Here is a 22,626-nt window from a genome sequence, read left to right on the forward strand (position 1 = left end):
TGAATACTTGCAGGTGAAAAAAAATCAAATACAATGATAATTAACATCACTTAATGATGAAGTAACTGTTGAGCCTGTGTGTTGAGCACATTTGAAGATAGTCTGATCAGACATATCTCTTTTAAAACCAATCTATTCTCCTAGATATGTGCATGTGCAAAAAAAGTATTGCATAGAAAATAAAGTTTTTTAATAGGTAAACTGTTGAGCACACTTGTACTCGTACATTGTATACAACCTGGACATAAGACTTTTGAACCATGAGAATCTAGATGGAAGGTCAGTGGTTGGTAAAGTGTGTTTAACTTTACATAGATGCATGTAGAAAGCAAAATAAAAATTCTTATATAATATATATACATTGCTGAGTATCTTTGATCTTGAGAGATCTATAGGACCCAAGATTCAGCCCATTTTTCTGCTGGAGGGTCACCAGGGGGCTGAAATTCCGAAAGAAATTCTTCCTTTGCCACAAAAAGGGCGGTTGTGAATAGCTGCTCCATCATTTTCAATTCTGCAGCTTCCATTTTCTAATACAAGATGGCAGTGTGGAAGGATGGAGGGTTGCTGAAGTTTCTCTCCTCGCATCCATGCCCCTATTATATTCCTTACTTTTGTTATGTGACTGAATCATTGATATCCTGAATACTGCTGTCCCTTTGACAAATGGTGTATTTCTGTCTTGTGCATACTCCCTGCAGACATCGTTCCTTCATCCTCATCATAGCGAATCAATGGGAACTGTTCCCTCCAAGCGGGAATGAAGGCCCTCACCTCGCCGCTTCATAGAGTTGCTTCTTCTCAGTCTTGGCTGAACTTGAATTACTGGCCCCAGCCTTTCTTTTTCTTGAATCTTGTTCTGATTGATCACGCTGTTCACGATGACAAAAATCGCCTATTTTGAACTGACGACTCGTTGTTTATTGTTTTCGGTTGGGAATCTTGAAGCCGAGTCATGTCCAAAGCTAGCATGCATTCAGCGCGAGCTCGAGATCTCGAGTCAGCTGGCTCGGGATCACTCGTGTAAGTAGGTGTACTGTAGCGCTGATGTATAATGATTATAGAGCATGTGCACACAGGGATAAATAGGGGTTTCCCCAGCCTTCAATTAGTAGTTACACAGTGTATTTTAGAAAGTAAGATGGCAGCCTCCTTCGAACGTGCAAAAGAAAGAAAGAATGCCAAGTTCACTGAAAAACGAAATACATCATAAAAGATCAAAACATCAAGGCATCAGGAATAGTCTTTTAAAATCACTTCTGGAGTGGTGGCAATCCTGCTGTTGGTGCCACGAAGCAGACACAAGCTGAAGAATGTTTCTGTAGAGTCCAAGTGATAAGCAGAACTACCACAAGCAGAACTTGAAGTTGATGGGCCACCGGTACCACCAGATGTCCACGTATTGCAAAGTAGTTTCCCATCGCCAGCTTCTGCAATACTTTTAGTTGGGTCTCAAATTCGGCTTTCCTGGGACAAGTCATGTCCAGAACTCGACCGCTACCCTCCTCGACCACCGCTAACCTCACAAATTTGTACACTTGTCCCTCCCCTAACATAGCTTGCCTCTGGTCAAGGCCCTCCACATCATTCCAGTTCGATGTTACCTCCTTCGAACTCGCCATCAATAAACTTAAGTCAGAAATTTCAACAAATATCAACAACCTTTACAACATACCTGTAGCCTGTACATGTATACAAACACGTATTAGTTTATATGAACAAACGCAGGCTCGTGCACTACTAATGCATATGCATAATCAAAAAACACATTACGCACTTGTAAAAACACATGTCACAATACTAGTACCCGGGAGCTAGTCGTACCAAAATTCATCCTTTTAAATGCCACGTACAAAGACAAAGTGTCAAAAATGTGGAGCAAACAAAAAACAAAGAAACAAATGATTATGAAAAAAACATGCTATAGTTTAGCTGATGATTTACACTATAAGAATATGAAAAATACATTCCAAAGAGTCCAAAGAGGAAATTGTTTAAAAACTATATGATGGGCAACTCCTGCCCGTTGGAGAAGATCTTTGATCAAACTTACACAGTCTGGACCATTGCCCTCAAAACCTTCTGGGATACCATAGAAGACCAGGTTGTTGCTTCTCGATCTATTCTCCTGATCATTGATTTTAATCTCTGCCTGACTGAGGAGAGTGTTGAGCTTAGCAACTTTATCTTGTAGATTCTGAATTTCATGGTATCATGCTCCTCTTTGCAGCTTGCACATTCTGCTTTGATACATGGGTAAAAAAAAAGAAAACGGGAGAAGCATAATAACTTCAAATAGAGTTGAGGTCAGTCTTAATGTTAATGAGTTTCTTCATGTCTCTGTTTTGGTCACTAGTTGGAATCAGGGCTGTAATTTGGCCTGTAAGACAGGTCCAGGCCTCCTTGACACGTGGATGATCTCAGGTATCCTTCAGGAGCTTAGCGTTAGCTGCTGTTAGATCCTCCTGAATAGACTGCCTGGAATTGGCCAGCTTCCAACGCTGGTAGAGAACCTGTGATCTTTTTTTGCAGGTCAAGAACCACCCTGCCGGTGTCTCCTTGGTGTTTTTTACTTCAGCCAATGACATCTGTTCATGTCAATTTGCAATGCTACTTTTACCAAATTTATAACTGAATCCTCGGCAGACTCTCCTGCTTGCTCTGGTACCCCAAAGACGTACAGAGAATTCCACCTGCTATACTGTTCTTGGATGTTTAGGTCCCTTTTTAGGTGTCAAATTTTGTTCTTTGAGCGACCAAATTTCCCTCTTCTGGTCATCCCAGTAAGTCTCCAGATCAAAAATTCTTGCCTCCTGTCGGTCAATGTCCTCTTGTAATCTGGCAAGCTTGGTGTCAATATGTGTAGCCACTTGCTCCACCAGCCTGCTATCTCCAAGAAGTTCCACTAAAACCAGGGATACCAAAGAAGCAATGATCCCTCAATTTCCTTTTTCTCTTTACTTTTGAACCTGAAGAATCTAAAATGAATATCAATTGTTGGTAAATACACATAACTTTAAACTGAGATGCACACAGAAATGAAATAAAACTTCTTATATACACTGTAGAGTACACTTGTACATTTAACTTCTCTCGTTGAACTATAAACATCTAGAAGGAAAGGAAGTGGTTTGTAATTGCACAACTTAACACTTGGGTGCACATAGAAAATGAAATAAACCTTTAACATTATGATTAGGACACTTGTACATAAGATTTTTTCTTTGATCTTCAAAGATCCGTAAGGAACGGCAGTGGTTGGTTAAAGTGCCCATAACTTTACGAGATGCATGCATAAAGAGAATAAATCTTATTAATACACTGTGGAGTACTTTTGTTCATCTATAAGACAGCCCTCTTCAAGCTTGAAAAAAAAGCAGTTACTGCAGCCACATTCTTCACAAATCATGACAGTAGATGATAATGTCTCCTCGCGAAAATCACACAGCTCCATGTTTGGTACCCAGAGTACATCTATTGTTAGGTCAGTGGCGAAGACAGTATGTGTAGACTGTCGGGTAGACTGTTGATTATACTCACTGATGTTCTCCCCAAGAAATTCCTGCCCATTCCTCCAATAAGACAATAAGGCAAATTGAATATGAAATGCCTACCCAGTAGCCATTAGCAGTGGCTCACCATATCTATCTAATGATTAGAGTTGGAACAACTTTTCAGATCATCCAGACAATTTGATTTTTTAACTTTTTAGTTTTTGTCTCACCTGCGAAACAGAGTGAGACTATAGGCGCCGCTTTTCCGACGGCGGCGGCGTCAACATCAAATCTTAACCTGAGGTTAAGTTTTTGAAATGACATCATAACTTAGAAAGTATATGGACCTAGTTCATGAAACTTGGCCATAAGGTTAATCAAGTATTACTGAAGATCCTATTAGAGTTTCATGTCACATGACCAAGGTCAAAGGTCATTTAGGGTCAATGAACTTAGACCATGTTGGAGGAATCAACATCGAAATCTTAACCTGAGGTTAAGTTTTTGAAATGTCATCATAACTTAGAAAATATATGGACCTAGTTCATGAAACTTGGACATAAGGTTAATCAAGTATCACTGAACATTCTGCATGAGTTTCACGTCACATGACCAAGGTCAAAGGTCATTTAGGGTCAATGAACTTTGGCCGAATTGGGGATATCTGTTGAATTCCCATCATAACTTTAAAAGTTTATGGATCTGATTCATGAAACTTGGACATAATAGTAATCAAGCATCACTGAATATTTTGTGCAAGTTTCAGGTCTCATGATTAAGGTCAAAGGTCATTTAGGGTCAATGAACTTTGGCCGAATCGGGGATATCTGTTGAATTACCATCATAACTTTGAAAGTTTATTAGTCTAGTTCATTAAAGGGGAATGAAACCTTTGGAACAAATAGGCTTGTGTAGAAACAGAAAAATCAAAGAATAAGAATAAAGAAAGTTTGAGAAAAATCGGACAAATAATGAGAAAGTTATGAGCATTTGAATATTGCAATCACTAATGCTATGGAGATCCTCCCTTTGGCAATGCGACAAGGATGTGTGATGTCACTGATGAACAACTTTCCCTTTGGTGGACTATAAAATACCCTCAAAATGTCTCTTTTTGCTTTTTCTTATGATGATACAAACTCTCTATCCATGATGTATTCTAAAAAAATATGTATTACATGCCCTCATGTAGAAAGGACACATGATCTATGGATAGATGTGATAAAAGAGGCAATTCAAGTGAAATATATACTAAAGTAATGGGAGAGTTGTTCACAAGTGACATCACACATCTTTGTCGCATTGCCAATTTGATATCTCCATAGCATTAGTGATCGCAATATTCAAATGCTCATAACTTTCTCATTATTTGTCCGATTTTTCTCAAACTTTTGTTGATCTGTTTCTTTGATTTTTCTGTTTTCACACAAGCTATCTTGTTCCAATGGTTTCATTCTCCTTTAAACTTGGACATATGAGTAATCAAATATCACTGAACATCCTGTGTGCATTTCAGGTCACATGACCAAGGTCAAAGGTCAATGAACTTTGGCGAATTGGGTGTATCTGTTGAATTACCATCATAACTTGAAGTTTATGGATCTGATTCATGAAACTTGTACATAAGAGTAATCAAGTATCACTGAACATCCTGTGCGAGTTTCAGGTCACATGATCAAGGTCAAAGGTCATGTAAGGTCAATGAACTTTGGCCATGTTGGGGTTTTTTGTTGAATAACCATCATATCTCTGTAAGTTTATTGGTCTCGTTCATAAAAAGTGGACATAAGAGTAACCATGTATCACTGAACATCTTGTGCGAGTTAGAGTAGCATTCAAAGTCAGCACTGCTGCTGTATTGAACCGCGTGATGCAGGTGAGACGGCCAGAGGCATTCCACTTGTGTTACTTTTAACTTAGTCTCAGCTTTCTAAACTTTAGCTTTAAAGACCAAATTCTTAGTTCTTGATATTAAGAAACAGTGTAAAAAAATGGCAGAATTCATACATTGTAAAAAGAAAGTGCTTACTTCAGCTCTTTCAGGCACTCCTATAGTGACTGGAGTGACTGCACTTCAGGGCCTGATTTTCTGCACTTCAGTAAGAAGTCTTCGTCAGCCCTTTGTTTATTACTGAATTGAATTGAATTTATTAGAACGTCACAGGCATTCGCCAATATTTTGTTCAAAACAAGAAGTACTGTATATTGGTGGAAAACACATTGCCCGTAGAGCCTTGTACAAAGGCTACTTTATGAGCCACTATAAGTTTTCACTCTTCATCCACATTCTATTCTACTTTCTTGTGTTTTATAATCCTCCTGTTTGCTTAAAATTATACCCAGCATCAGAGATAGTGTAAAAAAAAATTATCCTACAAGGCTAATGCTGAAGGTTGTCCATCATTGAAGATTGAGTAGCTAAAGGCAATGAGATGGTCGCTATACTCAGCTGGACCCCAAGAGAATTACTGAGAAGAAGTTGAAGTACTAGTCCTGACACCGTGACATAGGCGTTGCTGAAAGCAGCCATCCATGCATTCAGTTTGGAGAGATCACCTGAAAAGTTGTGCAGGTGAATGTGTTGATGACTCCCACAGCACTGCCTCAGGAGATCCTGGGCGGGTCCATACAGTTCATGGCCGTTTCCTTTTTTCATTTCCTTTTTCTCTATTCAGTCTTGAAGGAAGGTTGAGGTGGAGCTTTCTTTCCGACTGGGGGAATTTGCCCTAGTTTCGCATAAACATAGTATATCAAAATTTGAGATATATTTCTCAAGAATGTCATCAGATAGAGTTTTTCGCGATAAACTAAGTTTTTCACTTGATAAACAGAGTTTATTACTCGATAAACTTAGTTTTTCGATAAACTCTGTTTATCGAGCGATAAACTCAGTTTATCACTTTCTGGGTGTTAGTCTCCATCCCAGACATTTTCTCTTTATCATGATATTCCACTCTAAGATTTGTTTATTAAGTCTACGGGAAAATTTAATATTCATAAATTCATAACTAGAGAAATATATATAAATTCTACCGAAAAACATGGGTTTTTATATTAACATAAAAATAAGTCCTATAATATGAATTAGTTTTAATTTCAGGCTACAATGGTATCTTAACAATGCAAATGAAGGCCAATCATCCAGACCTTTGTTTTACATCTCATAAACCATAGGTCCGATTCAGCTTACACTTTGTGAGTGTAGTGCATCCTGAATTTTAATATGGTGTAGCTGACATTTTATAGAGACCATTTCATTGACATTGTTCTCATTCCTTATGAAAAAAATAATGATGTATCCTGCATGTCGCCGAATTTGTCACTCTGACGAATTATGTCTAGTTATTTTTATTAATAGATCGGGTTGTGTGGTCATATTATTACTGTATATTTATTTAAAAAAGATAATGACCTTTGTCCTTACCTGCGAAGAGCATGGTTATTGTCTAGATGCCACAAAGAATTTGGAGATTGCACACTATATGTCCTTCTCTGCGTTGTTTGGGCCCATCGGCTTGCTGAACCTACTGGATCTGCCAAAGAGAGTGCCCTTCTGACTCGCTGCCGTTGTACAACTAAGCCCCTGGTTGCAGCAAGAGTTGCTCGTATCTCTTCAGATCCGCTATTGCGCTGCTCTTGATGAACCTCCTGCACAGTACGTTGAAGGCTCTCATCAGAGATGTTACTGTATCTCTGTCTAGGTAATTGAATACCAAAACGTTCACAGTTTCTGTAAATGGTGTTTCTGCTGGAAGTTCCAAGTATACCACCCCTAGCTATTTTGGATATTGTCATGCGCATATTCAGGAGTGTTTGAAGTTGCTGTTGCTGAATGTTATACGATGGTGGCCCTCTGTTACCCATTGGTACACGCTGGGAGCATCCTTGCTTTGAGGGGCTTGGTGCACTGTTATAAAAATAAAGAGTATAATCTGTAAACAAAAACAATTACAGCCCTTTTGCACGTGTATATACATGAATGTAGACATCAGTCAAATTGAATACCCCCCCTTCTCACACTTTCACTACATACAGCCAATTTTTTGGTTTCTACATGTAATCTTCCAAAAAAATGCAAAATTATTTGGCTTTCTGAGCAACACTTTCCATATATTATCGGCAATAAACTTAGTTTTTCGGCAATAAACTAAGTTTATCGAGTGATAAACATAGTTTATCGAAATAACTCTATTTATCGCTGAAAAACTCGGTAAACCGAGTTTTTCGACAATAAACAGAGTTTCTCGCGATAAACTCAATTTATCACTTGATAAACTGAGTTTATCGCTGAAAAACTGAGTTTATCGGTGAAAAACTTAGTTTATCGAGATAAACTCTGTTTATCGGCGATAAACTCGGTTTATCGCCTTTATGGTACAAACGGCTTGCCATACACGTCCCCGCTAACTTCAATGATTGTCCCCGTGGGCTGGGAACAGTCTTTTGTACATTCCCCGCCATGTCCCGGCTACACAACCTGGCATGCAGGGCAGCAATTTTTTGTACATTCCTGGCTATGTCCCGGGACCCCCAGGGCCGGGAATATAATTGATAAGTGCATAAGTTTCAAGTACATTTACGTAGTATAAACAAAAAAACATCAATATCAATCAAGTTCTGAAACATAAATGTCCATGACGTATTCCACATTAAGAATGATGCAGTGCATCTTGATCAACCATGGAGCATCTTGCTTGAATCTGGTCAGGACCCCACTTTTCTCTCCAAAGTTTACTGCAGGACCATCAGCTGCGGATGCTACAAATCCATTCTTCAGGTTGAGGGGACGGTCTTCACACAACTTCCGTATCGCTTGCTCAACTTTAGCAGCATCACACCTTTCTGGTTCTGCTATTTTGCAATTATAGAGGAATTTCACTCAACTGTAATTATATAGTAGTTACTGACAATGAAGCAATATCAGAACATTTTCAGATTAATTAAATGGAGTTTTGAATGATATTAATACCCCAACATGATGATCACTACATTGATTTTGAAATAAATTTGCTCAATTATAAGATCTTTGCACTATAGTGAATCGTTTATCTGTTACTTACCCTACCCTAGGAGTTTTATCTTCGGAATGCCATTTTCAATGAGCTTGATGCTGACAACTTCTTTCTCAGAGATGGATTTGTCTGTACTGCCATCAAACAGTAATGAGAAGTACAACAGCTCCTGTTGAAAAAGCCTCTCAAGGTCTTCTCTCATAGTGGCAGCTATGTGATGAATGAATGTGCGCCATGCAACATCATTTACGTATGTCACTCCCAAGGTCCACGCCATGCTTCTTTTGAAGGAGCACAAAGTTTTTGTACATGGCAAAGGGTTGTTCACAATATGCAACTGTGTAAGCAATGTCAAAAAGCTTTCTCATTTTGTCCTTTGAAATTTTTTGCATGGTCTGAAAGTGCTGTGCAAGTTTTGATTTTTCAGTAAGAGGGAGAGTGGCCCTCATCACCTCCACTTTCTTCTCCCTTCACCCCAACTTAGCAATGATTGGCCCAGGTTTTCCAGCTTTCTTCGGGGCAGGAACACATTGGCTGACTGAGATGTCCTCAAGCTGGAGTTGCACCCCAATCTATTTAGCAACGTCGAGTACCAGCTGGTTGGTGTCCTCCTCTTGTTCCGGGATACCATAGAGCTTGATGTTCTCCCTCCTGGTATACTACTCAAGTTCATACACTTGGAAACTGTGGAGCTGCACATCCATCTGCAAGGCTGGGGGCGGAGGCTGCACTTCTATAGGTTGCTTGATGTTATCCATCATGACTCTCATTGCCGCGGTCACTGCTGTGCTTATAGCTTCAACAAGCATAGGTTGAATTGCTTGAATAACCTTTGCAATGATATCCTCTACACGAAGATCTGGTGCAGCTTTGGTTCTGCCAGGAGATCCTTTGGTAATCATTGCATATGAAACCGCAGATGATACTTCCAAGTTCAGAGACTTTTTCATGTCAATTTCGTCATCAAAAGGGGCAAATCTCCCAGAGGTGGTGATCTCTTACGCAACAATATATTAGTGTGACATGGTCTTATCTATGTTTTGTAACGAGTATGCAGTGCTCACTGATATGGTGCACATGTCTATTGCATTTCACAGGTGGATGCGATGGTGACGCATATAAATCCCAAGCAGCAAGATTGAATGATGTTGGTTGCTTGGCAACGTGATGCAAAATATGGCAAAATGTTTGAAAGTCAGCAAATGATTTTAAGTTTTTTTATGAAAAAGAAGTAATATCATACCATGCAATTCAGGAGCCCAGATCTCTTTCCAGTTCAAAGTTAAATGTTTAACATAAATGAAGGACGGATTACAAAAGTAACGAGTCCCGAGTAGCGCCAAGAACCAGACTGAGAATCGTGTCTCCGACCCAACCTCAAGGAGAGTAAGTTAGCAAAATCTGCCTGAAGTACTGATTGCCTCCGAGATTTCCAGAGCGTGATCTTTGACAGTCTAACTGGATTAAGTGGTAAAAACTTATTAAAACAAACTTTAAATTCTAGGAGCAAGGCCATCTTACATATGTTGTGAAAGGTCCTGTGTCAGTTGTGGTAAAATACAAGGGGAAATAAATAACCCTTGAGAGACAAATTTTAATTGTATTTTTGCCCAATGGTCTTCATCAGGAAATTATGAAATTATTAAGTCAACAAGTATCATAGAAATGCAGTACGTAAAGCATGGGAAAAGGAGAGAAGAGAAGAATGGGGGAGAAGTGCGACAAAACTTTTTCTCCCATTTCTCCCCACCAGTCCCCAAAATTAAATAAAAATGGGAAAAAGTAAGTTTGAATTAACCTTACCTGAAGGATCGTGGTGTAGCTCTTGACATGGATTCTATGGTTGCTATGTAGGTAAGACCTATTGCAGGATATAAACCAATTACTGATTAGTTCTCTACTTTCACAGATAGGGGAGGTGTCCCACTTTGTCTGCATTCCACTTCTCCTCACTCTCCCATATTAATGTGCGGGAAAGGACTGTAAAGGCACATTCATCCCACTGGATTGGAGAGAATGGATGACACTCTCCTCCTTCTCTTTCCTGGCCGTATCAGAATCAGATTGCAGAATCAGATTGCAAACCTTCAAATGGCCGATAATATGGTCCAGTTGGGTAAAGTAATGAGCCAAAGGCAAACCTGCTGACCTGATCCTGATGGAACACAGATGTTCCGTCACTCTTTCGGCAAGCCTCCTCTTTGTCTTTGTGATGTAAATCATTTTGCACTTGGAACATCTATGCAATAAATGCTTTATTTAGTTTATACCACACTTGAAAGACCTGTGGATCTTCCAGGTACCCTTTGGTCCGGATATCTTGCTGGTAAAATAACCCCACGTGTTGCAGTGAGGCTTTCTGCAAGGTTTGCAAAAGTTATTTTACCATAATTGAGATATATGAAGGAGTTGGCATGTATGTTTAGGTTTGTCGAAAGTGCTTGATGCTTCTTGGCAGAACAATACGTTTAGTGTTGTCTGCTATTGTCGGTTTCATGTCCTTTCCTTGGAAGCGCATCAGGTCGAGTGACTCTTGTTTGTTGTGTGGTGTGGTGGTTTTGTCTTACAATTGCATGGTTTTCTTTCTGGGTGTGGGCGGTGCCTGCACTTTTTTGGGGGGGTTGAGTGCGTGCTGGTTAGTGATGAAAGAAAGCCTTTCTTTGGATTAGGTTAAACTTTAAAAAGAAATATTTTTGTCTTTTTGAATACATGTATATTCTTGGTTGTACTAATGGATTACACGTTCGTTGAAATTAAATATGATTTTCAGTATGTCTCCATTTGAAATAAATGATTTTCAATAATCACTTTATGCATAACACATGCTCTGATTTGTCATATTAGATGTATATCCCTTTGATTAATGGAGTTTATTTTACTTTTCAGTCTTCTGAGATTATTCCATACATACAATTCAATTTTTTTATTTAAAATTTTCGCCTGTTTTTTATCTATTGTCCATTCATCTGTTATCTAGAAAACAAGCACATAAAAAAAGTAATTAATAGACACACACATTTGTGTTTAATAGCTTCAATTGATGTTTCCTCACATTATCTTTTGGTGTTGTCCCTGTATGCTCTTAGTTATTGATGCTTTCCTCACAGACATTTCATTGAGATGTATTGACCCGAAGTAACAATCTGTATCAGTCAAGCCAAGGGCTTTTCTCTTTCCTCTATAACTCATTTCTGTAAACCAAAAATTTCCATTTTGATGGCATGTTCTTCATTAGCCATTTTCTCTTGTAATCGAATTGTTCATATGCTTGATTCATTTTGGTGTTCTTTGTTCATTAGTTTCATTCTGAGCTCATGCTCCTTCTTGTCAAGATCGAGTATGTCCTTCCTCGGCAGAGGTCATTAGAACTCTTGCCGTGGTGATGATGTCCTAAAAGTGAGTTACAGACTTGGTGAATTCGTGGACAAAAAAAAATCTTTGGATTCTAAAATCTGTGGATTCTGAAAAAAAAACACCTTTGTGAATTTGGGACTTTGTGTGCCTGATGTGGCTTCCACTAGGCATGTTCTTGTAAGAAAGCCAGCTCAGCACTCATCATAGATGTGGCTGCCTCCTCTTATCCTTCCATTAATCTTCTTCAATATTTCTTTATTTTCCGTTCTTCTCTGAAATCGACAAAGACTTTGCTGTTCCTCCAAATAAAGGTTTCATGGTTGGAGCCTGGCCATCTGTCAAAGACATCTGTCCAATGTAGCTTTGATCAATGATGTTGAATGTTAAGTGTGTGTTGACCTTTCCGATTTTTATTTCAATGCTCATTGTCTTTATAATAACAGCATGGGTGCAACTGATGCACCCTACAGTGTTTGGCATATGTTCCATCTCTGTGGGAGATACTTATTTGGAGATAGGCGATCGATGCCTTAAAACAAATTTAAGTTTCCTGGTTCTTGCAGATATTGAGTCAGTTAATTTCTGTGATTGAGCGGCTGTGGATGCTCTGAAATCTATACCTATTTCATAGAGCTTTGCTTGTCCTCTTGCAAACCCTATCTCCATTAAATTTGAGCTAGATACGTTGTTTTACAGTTAGAAAAAAAATGAAATAATACATACAGTTAACCTAAACATACAAGATGTGATACAAAAAATATACTTGTGTAAAGGCAATGGAGATCTCAAGAAGAGGTACAAGGCTGCATTCATTGAATGGCTGCAGAAAACATCCACATGTCCATTAAAAAAAATGGACTCTACATGACCCAAGAATGTCACCAGGAAAGTAATTAGCTCTTTGGATGATGATGATGATGATGATGATGAAAATGAACCTGGCATGCTACCTTCTCTTTAAGTTTTAAACATTCTTCAGGATTATAGGTACATATACATGTACCTGATGCTTAGTTCAAATGATAAGTAGCACTGTTTAGTGTGGTCACTTAATAATGAAACAACCATATGTGCCAATGGATGGGGTGGAATGACTCTTCAGTAACTGAAGATATCTACGATCTCCCCTACCTCTAGAGTAATTCAATTGTCCCACCTGTCCCATTCTTGGGAGAGTTGTCACCCATTCATACAGTGTACCTCCCATCTGCTCCCTTAACTTGCATCATAAGTTGTTTTATTGCTGAGTCGATGTGGGCTTGACCCTTGTGCAGTCCATACTTGTTCGCTGTTGTTCCAGTTGTGATGAGAGATATTTTTCGGGATAAGTAGATACTGTATTTAAGCAGGGGCCTGGGAATGTTTATTGAAGTGAGGGTGCTGGTTTGGAAAAAAATTGACATTTTGGTCAGAAAAAAATGACAAACCCCTCCCCCCCCTTGGCCTCCAAAACGAAGGTGATATTGATGAGAAAAAAAATTACAAGCAAGCAAAAAGAAAAGGTTTCACTCGATTTAAATTGGGTGGTTTCTATGGTATATTACATATGCTTCCCAGGGCCATGTTTGTAAAGCAAGGTTTCCACTTTGGCGAGTTGGAGTTGAGAGTCATATGCGAGCTGTGCGAGCTCTAACTCGCCTTAGCTCGCACAAGCTCGCTTGAAATTTACATTTTTTCCTGGAATTTGCTTCAGTGACAAAAGACTCAACATCGAGTTCACTACGCTCGCTGAACGAGTGAACCGAGCGCGAAACGAGTCAGGTCGAGCTTAGTATGAGTTGCGGTGACATTTATACGACTTAAAGCGAGCTATGAACGAGTTATCAAGATTTTGTTACGAGTGATAAGAGTTTCATACGACCAAGGGGCGGGATATGCACATTTTTGGCACTCAAAGATGGATGCCGGTGGCGGCGGCGTCAACACCAAATCTTAACCGAAGGTTAAGTTTTTGAAATGTCATCATAACCTAGAAAATATATGAACCTAGTTCATGAAACGTGGACATAAGGTTATTAAAGTATATAAACATCCTGCTTGAGTTTCAAGTCACATGACTAAGGTCAAAGGTCAATTAGGGTCAATGGACTTTGGCCAGTTGGGGTATTTGTTAAATTAACATTATAACTTTAAAAGTTTATGAATCTGATTCATGAAACTTGAACATAAGAGCAATCAGGTATCACTAAACATCCTGTGCAATTTTCAGGTCACATGTCCCAAGGTCAAAGGTCAATGAACTTTAGTGATGTTCAGGTGATCTGTTGAATTACCATCATAACTTTGAAAGTTTATAGATCTGATTCATGAAACTTGGATATAAGAGTAATCAAGTATTACTGAACATCCTGTGCGAGTTTTAGGTCACATGACCTAGGTCACATGACCATGGTCAAAGGTCATTTAAGGTCAATGAACGTTGGCCATGTTGGGGGTATTTGTTGAATTACCATCATATCTTTGAAAGCTTATGGATATGATTCATCAACTTGGATATAAGAGTAATAAAGTGCCACTGAACATCCTGTGCGAGTTTCAAGTCACATGGCCAAGGTCAAAGGTCATTTAAGGTCAATGAACTTTGGCCATGTTGGGGGTATTTGTTGAATAACCATCATAACTCTGAAAGTGTATGGATCTAGTTCATATAACTTGGACATATTAGAGTAGTCAAGTATCACCGAACATCTCGTGCCAGTTTCAGGTCACATGACCAAAGTCATAGGTCATTTAAGGTTATTGAACTTTGGCCATATTGGAGATTAATACTATGTTGCTGTCATAACTTTCAAAGTTTAGATACAGTTTATAAAATGTAGATATATAGGGGTAATCAAGTATCACTGACAAGTCTTAGGTCACATTATCAAGGTCAAATGTCATTTATTGTCAATGAACTTAGTATTGTATCATTCTATCAATTGTGTTTTTGTGAATAATTATTTCATAGTAGTTTTCAAAGCCAGCACCTCTGCTATATTGGATAGCGTGATGCAGGTGAGACTGCCAGAGGCACTCCACTTGGACCTTGTCTAGTATGATGTCTAGTTCTTTTACCTTGGCTCTGCTCGTCATTGACCTCCTCTTCTTCTGGAAACAGTACTTTCCACTGTCTGGTGTATTGTCTTTCGATTCAGTTGTCTCTTCCTGCACCTTTTCTACTTATACCCTTGTTTGAATGACATCTTATTTCGCTGTTTCCCTACCTGAATGGCCACAACTCTTGGATCTTTTGGATCGAGGCATATTTCTCTCCTTATTTGTTGAAAATTGTAATAATGCAGTGGCAACAGCCTTTTTATAAGAACATGTACATTGGGTCAGTTAAAATGTGCTCTCACTCTAAAATAACTCAAAAAAGTTTGGAAATCTGACTTTGATCAATCCCTCCTCGGTTTCAGTAAATATCAATTGTTATTAATATCAATGAATAGATCGTTTAATTTTATTTGAACTTAAACGTTAAATGTTTATTTTGGCTCACATGGAGGTGCAGTGCCTTGAAATGTGGGGCAAGGTCAAAATTCAAAAGTTGCAAAATGACACAATATTGAAAGTCACTGTTCTTTTCTTCTATGTTGATGATTGAGATTCTCAGCAGTTTCTTTTAATTGTTTTCATGCACCTTAACATCAACATTCAAATGGAATCAAACACACCTCTGCACAAGCAAACACACAACAAACATAAACCACAACAAAACATTATAAAATGAAGAAGCAGGGGTTTGATTTGAATGGATTTTCATCTTTATTGTCACAGACAAAATAATCATGTTCTGTATTGACCCTTCATGACTATTTCACTTCAGACCTCATCCAACACTTTTCAATTTTGCTCTTTTTTGATGGCATGATCATAACAAGCATGGGATCATTTTAAAGAGAATCAAATGATCTTTTGAAAGATATCAAATATGCATTGTGTAAAATTTGGAGTCGGGAGAAATTAATGGCCAAACTCAGATTTCCAAACTTTTGCTCGTTTTGCAGCTTTTCACTTCAGACTTCATCCAACACTTTTGAATCCTGCTCTTTTCATGATGGCATGATCATAACAAGCATGGTATCACTGTAAAGAGAATTGAATGACCTTTTAAATAATGTCAAATATGCAATGTGTAAATTTGGGAGTTGGGAGAAATTAATGGCCAAACTCAGATTTCCAAACTTTTTTTGAGGGGTTTATATGTGGGGAAAATATAGATCACTGGACATTTATCATTCAGCTGGCATGCCTCTGAGCACTTGCAACGCACTCGGAATAAACTCATACGAAACTCGCTGTAACTCGGGGTGCTCGATCTAAAGTCGCGCTAATCTCGTGGGCACCTCCACTTGACTCGTAAAACGATCGCAATGCTCGTATCTCGCTCTTGAAAACTCGGAACGCACTCGTGTATACTCAGATGTGGCAAGTTATTGCAAGTTTATCTCGAGCTTCTTACGAGTTATTGCGAGTACTGCGAGTATATAACGAGTTTAGGTGAGTTCAGCACGAGTTACAGCGAGTTAGCAAAATTTTTGAACATGTTCAAAAATTTTGAAACTGCTCACGACTTCAAGGAGAGTTGTCCCGAGCTTGTACGAGCTCCGCCGAGCCATGCCGAGTTGTCGCAAGTTATCCCGAGTTTCATGGTGAGCTTTATGCGAGTTATCGCGAGTGCCTCATTTTGGCAACTCGCTATAACTCGCGATGTTGACTCGCCAAAGTGGAAACCTTGCTTAAGATTATGATCATTGTTGTAAACAGGATAAATAATCATTAAGTGAGAATGAGACTAAGAAGAAAAATAAGATTACTAATGTACCCTCAAAATCTGTTATGGGTTTTGGAACTTTAATACAAATGATGGTGCATCTGTATCAGCTGGTTTTGGATTTGGAAAGAGGACCCATCAAGTATAATTATATTCAATCATCCCATCTGAATGAAAATAAAATGACGGGATTTTCATTTAAGTTTTTTTTCATTTTGTGATATTTTATTCTGGAGTAATAATCTTTACAATATTGAAGACAATCTCTTCAAATTGTGATTGTTTTTTATTGTTTATAAGCAAAGATATGTAATCTGTTTTTCAAGTGTTGACTCTTTCAAAGATTGCACATTACTCTCATATTATTGTCAATTGTAAAGCATGCATATAAAGATGAAAACTCATATTTGAAGAGAGATGTACCGGGAATAAATTGTTTAAATAAAATTGAAAGTATTTATATATCAAAAGTCTAAAGGATTATATCTGATTTTTAATGACTTGTAAAACCTGTGTATTAAAAGATTTACCGAGTCAGTGGGATAGAAATGCTCAGACGGAGAAGATGTATACAGCAAAAAATAAAATTTTTGTGAAAAACATGTTGAAAATTGTGTGTGAGAGAGATTGAGATGGAGAGAGAGAGACAATAGTAATGAACATTCATGCCTTGTTAATTGGATGAAAGAAAACCCTGTACTGTGACAACATGATAGAGAAAGCTATATATATTCCAGAAATGAATGAATCTCTTTAAATGGGTACTTCAGTCTGCAAACGATATGATTTGAACAGATAAAGTAAAATCAAATAAACAAAACAAATATTGAAAATTTAATCAAAATTGGGAAAGGAACAACAAAGTGAAGGCATTTTAAACTTTGCATTAATGCAGTGAACAGTTCTATGCCTGTCTTCATGAATATGCAATGAGCAAGCTGGTGATGTCACATTAATTTTGGGGGGGTTATTTTATGAAATTATATTTATATTTTCATATATGAAAAACTAATTTAACATGTGAGATAATCATTGCTGTATATTATTCTGTTATGAAGGGAGACATGATACACACAAATATGAAAATATGAAATAATTATGATTTCATGTAACGACACAAGAAAAAGGAAAGTGGGACATGACATCATCAGCCCACCTAATGAATATTCATGACAGTGCACATATAACTATTTTCACAAAATGTTGCTAAACTTTAAAGTTTTTTAACTTTGTTTAGATATTTGTTATCAGATTTTGATGACATTTTTAGTGCTTTGCTCTGTGAATTATATTCTATTGTAATATTCAGAATTGTTTTCAGCCCAGAGTACCCCTTTGAAATTAGGTCATCATGTTAAAACTTTGAAAGAATTGAATCATTTTTGTCTTGCCCACCAGAGGTGAAGGCGAGACTTAGGGATCCAAATGTCGTCCGTCCGTCCGTCGTCCCTCTGTCGTCCGTCCGTCACAAACCTGTAATGACACATAACTCCACAACCATAAGTCACTTTTCAACCAAACTTGGATGGTGGATGGACTTGGGAGACCTGCATGTTATGCTGCAGTCTGAGGTCACATGGTAAGGTCAAAGGTCATTTTCATGTCAACGTTAAAATTTACATGCAAGACTCTCTTATGACACCTAACTCCGCAACCGTAAGTCACTTTTCAACCAAACTTGGATGTTAGATAGACTTTGGGAATGTGCATGTTATGCTGCAGTCAGAGGTCACATGGTAAGGTCAAAGGTCATTTCAGGTCAACATTAAAGTTTACATGCAAGACTCTCTTATGACACATAACTCCGCAACCGTAAGCCACTTTTCAACCAAACTTGGATGGTAGATGGACTTGGGGGACCTGCATGTTATGCTGCAGTTGGAGGTCACATGGTAAGGTCAAAGGTCATTTTCAGGTCAACATTAAAGTTTACATGCAAGACTCTCATTTGACACCTAACTCCGCAACCATAAGTCACTTTTCAACCAAACTTGGATGGTAGATGGACTTGGGGAACATGCATGTTATGCTGCAGTCGGAGGTCACATGGTAAGGTCAAAGGTCATTTTCAGGTCAACGTTAAAGTTTACATGCAAGACTCTCTCATGACACCTAACTCGGCAACCGTAAGTCACTTTTCAACCAAACTTGGATGGCAGATGTACTTAGGCGACCTGCATGATATGCTGCAGTCAGAGGTCACATGGTAAGGTCGAAGGTCATCTTCAGGTCAACATTAAAGTTTACGTGCAAGACTTTTATGACAAGTGTTATTCCATCCCAGTCATTTCACAATGAAGTTTTGATACAATTCTGTTGCATGCCCTCGCAGATCACGATATTTCTGGTTATTTTCATAAGTGGGCGAGACACAAAATCGCTTTTGCTTTGTTTTAGTCTACAATGGAAACTTTGTTATTAATGAGCAAGATGAGGTTGAAATTTTAATGTCAAAACCAAAATTTATAAAAAGTTGTGAGCGATTGAGCAAAGCCAGGAAGCAAAAACTGTAACATTTTTATTACAAAAATCCAGTTTTGTGATAGATTATGACATAATATTCAGAAAATGCCCTCATATTTCACCTTTCTCTATTTTTTTTCTTTCATCTGTACACCACTGCCTGTGGCTTTCATATTGTGTAAATTATGCCAAAATGATTTTAATAATCATAAGTATTCCAGGGCCCTACTTACAAGTTTTGCTTTTAAAAGGGTCCTAAAACCAATTTGTATATGCTATAGTCTAATTGATGTATGTTTATGTACTCATTTACATTGTATCTATTTTGATTATGATGTGATGTTTTTTGGTTTTAAATAAACAAACTTGAACTTGAGTTAGTAACTAGTCCCGTAACAACTTCATTTTGAAAATCGTCCCGATTACACTATATTCACAAGTCACTGAGAGAGGGCAGCATGGAAATTTCAAGAAAATACAATCATGACTTTTAGTAACCATCTTATTACGGAAAGGATAAAAACCCCTGAAAATATGTTTTAAAATCCTTTTCTATTTTCAAAATAGAATATCACCAAAAACAAAAGAGAAATAGCCTTACTAACAAATTGTCCCATGCGAGTTTCCCCTTTCAACTAAAAACGTCCATGTCCACGTTCCATTGAAATTTAAAGGACTTTATAGTATTAGATCATGACTATTGGTACTTATTTATCACCAATTCTAAACGTAAATTATGAAGGGTCTGGGATGATACAATTAAAAAAAGATAGTTTTTCGAGTTCTAGCAATAATTCTCTAAAAAGCTTCACAAATCAATTCAAATAAATTACAGGTTGATATTTATCAAGCCCGGGATATCAATAAAAAATTGTTATAGGCCTAATTAGGGCCTATATGCCAAATGATCTTTGAAATAAACAACTTGAAATCTTAGAGAATGTAGGCCTATCTAAACGGTTGCTATGGTCATTCGGCCAAAATATGAATATCCATCTCATTTCCCCTGTTCCAACTGTAGTTCATTTTTTTATATATTTTTGAAGGAAAAAACCCTGTAAATTCTGAAACGGCATAATGAACTAATTACACACTAAGTATTAAAGGAATTGAAAAATTAGTTTTATCTCTATAAGTAGATTCAACTAAACCCACATTGCTTTCAACAAATTTGATCAGAAAGATGTGCACATTAAAGAGATGGGTAGGGGAGGTTAATATAGGCCTATTCGAAATTAAAGAATATTCACACAGCGATGATTGAGGCATAGAGCTATGATTGAGGGGTAAACTGGATGACGTAAGATTTGTTCGTGCATAATTATATGTGGCATTGTTCCAACTTTTTCAATGAAGCCATCGTTATTGTTAAGGGTCACCTAGATGATCATGGACAGAGATTTGTATTATTTTCTTGACAAATTAAATATGGATATTCTTCAGGATATCTGACATCATTGGTCTATTTGAGAAGATCTATCACCATGACTACAGGGACATAATCTTTGCTAAGAGCCAGAAGGACTGTACATAGTTCCCACATGTTGAGACTGAGTTAATGCCTTTCTTGCTTTACAAGCATCTGATTTTGTTTTTCTCTTGGCACGGACCCTAGAACGTCTCAGACAGAGACGGAAGCTTGCGATCCATGTGGGATCCACCCTGCCTGCCTGAAGATAGAGAGAACAGGACATCATGTTAAGGATGTGGGTGATTAGAATATACACCACTTACATCTTTTACACTTTACTCCTACTAAGACCTGAATCACCTTTTTCACATCTGTATCAATCCCCTCTTTCCCTCTCATGGCATGTCTCCCCACACATGATTTTACAAAAGGGGGGCAAATTTTTTGAAGGATATTTCGTCCGCGAAAAATTTGACAAAAAAAGTTTTCAACGGCAAATAAAGGAGATTTTTTACCAGAAAAAATTTACAAGCAAGCAAAAAAAAAGTCTTCAAGAGGGGCACACGTCTGTTTTCATTGCCTTTTTACATTACAAATTATTAATTTTGCTTCTCAAAAGGGGGGGCACATCCCCTGCGTCAGTTGTGACTCTTCAAGGGGCAGTCTGCCCCCACCACAGTACGCTAGTGTGTCTCCCCCTATCTGTCTCTCGCTCTCCTTCATGTCTCTGTTTTTTTATTTACCATTTTCCTATGTTTCTCTCTCTCTCTGCATTGCTTGGTCTCACTGTCTATCTATTTTTCCCACCGACCCTTTCTTCATCATTTTCTTTCTTTGTTTAAGGGGGAATGCGGATTGATTTAAAAAAAAAATAGAAAAAATCAAACAAGCATAATATGCCCAAAGTATAATTACATTGTGAAATAAGATTTTTTTCACAAACAGTGATGTGTAAAACAAAATGATATGCAGTCAATAATGCCACAGCTTCATTATTTCATATATATTTTATGGCATGAATTAATATAATATTTGAAATTGATAAGAACATTCTTGATTAATCAGTGTAGGTTACAACAACAGCAATTTCATACGTTCAGAGATGAAGCAGACTTATTTTCAAATTAGAGAATTATTTCAGATATATATTCATGATATTTCATACAATAAAATACAAAAGAAAAGTGAATTTGTTTAGCTCGGGCGTTTCTCAAATACTGTTTCACCATTTCTTTGTTGACAAAAACGTGACAAGGTAAAAGGCCATGCAATACCTGGAAACTGATACGAGTTTTCTTTCGATGTTTTTGGAGGAGAAAACGAACCAAATAACGGCAAAAAACGAGCATTTCGTTTCACATATTTTTTGGAGATGGAACTCTGCAACTCACTCATACCAATTGGAACATCATCAAGCTGATGATAAGCGGAAGGGAGCAGTTTCCTTGAATCTAAATATCGATCGCTGTCCTTGGTTAAGGGCATTCCCCTATTTGTTTAATTTGATACAACTTGCAAGGATATACTATTAAAATAGATGTTCATTTTAATCACAGTACGCTAATTGCTTAAGGACTATTATCATTATATGCTTTATATTGTATAAAAAGGACTATAAACATGCTGATAACAGAAATTGTCTAATTTAAAGACGGGAAATTACATTACATTTCAGGTCTTTTGTGTGTTTTCTACTCATAGAATAACTTCTGTGGATTCTGGTATAATGCCAGCTGGAGAATGAAAACCCATATCTCATTGACGGAGTAAAATAATAAATAAACATAATGATAAAAACCAGGTGATTATTATTTAACAAGTTTAATCATATGTTTTCAGGCAATTTGTCAATTTTCCAAATGCCTATGACTTCAAGCAAGTTTTTCTCATACGATTTGTGCTCTTATTTCCTTCTCTTGCTAATCATGCATTTTCTCTCTCTCCCCCTCACCCCCCCCCTCTCTCTCTCTCACTCGCTCGCTTTTAATCAATTTCTTCAGTTGATTATACTCTTTATATTGAAAGTATCACGATTATGATGAATAGTGCCAACTTTTATCATGTATTCTGAATCATGTTCCAAAGATACATTCGTTGAAATGCCGCCAATGAGCATGATGATGGTCTGTGGTC

The 22,626-nt window shown here is 37.7% G+C and overlaps 1 protein-coding gene across 1 annotated transcript; it reads right to left on the reverse strand.

Annotated features, from left to right (window-relative positions):
- Positions 1-7,808: 7,808 nt before the first annotated feature.
- LOC121412062 lies at positions 7,809-13,425 on the reverse strand. Its single transcript, XM_041604974.1, has 2 exons — positions 8,560-13,425; positions 7,809-8,368 (listed from the first exon to the last, which is right to left on the reverse strand). Exons 1-2 carry the CDS (start codon positions 8,781-8,783, stop codon positions 8,101-8,103), a joined length of 492 nt encoding a protein of 163 aa, XP_041460908.1. The 5' UTR covers positions 8,784-13,425; the 3' UTR covers positions 7,809-8,100.
- Between the last annotated feature and the right edge of the window lie 9,201 nt (positions 13,426-22,626).

The sequence above is a fragment of the Lytechinus variegatus genome, chromosome 3, assembly GCF_018143015.1.
Source record: "Lytechinus variegatus isolate NC3 chromosome 3, Lvar_3.0, whole genome shotgun sequence".
Classification (NCBI taxonomy): domain Eukaryota; kingdom Metazoa; phylum Echinodermata; class Echinoidea; order Temnopleuroida; family Toxopneustidae; genus Lytechinus; species Lytechinus variegatus.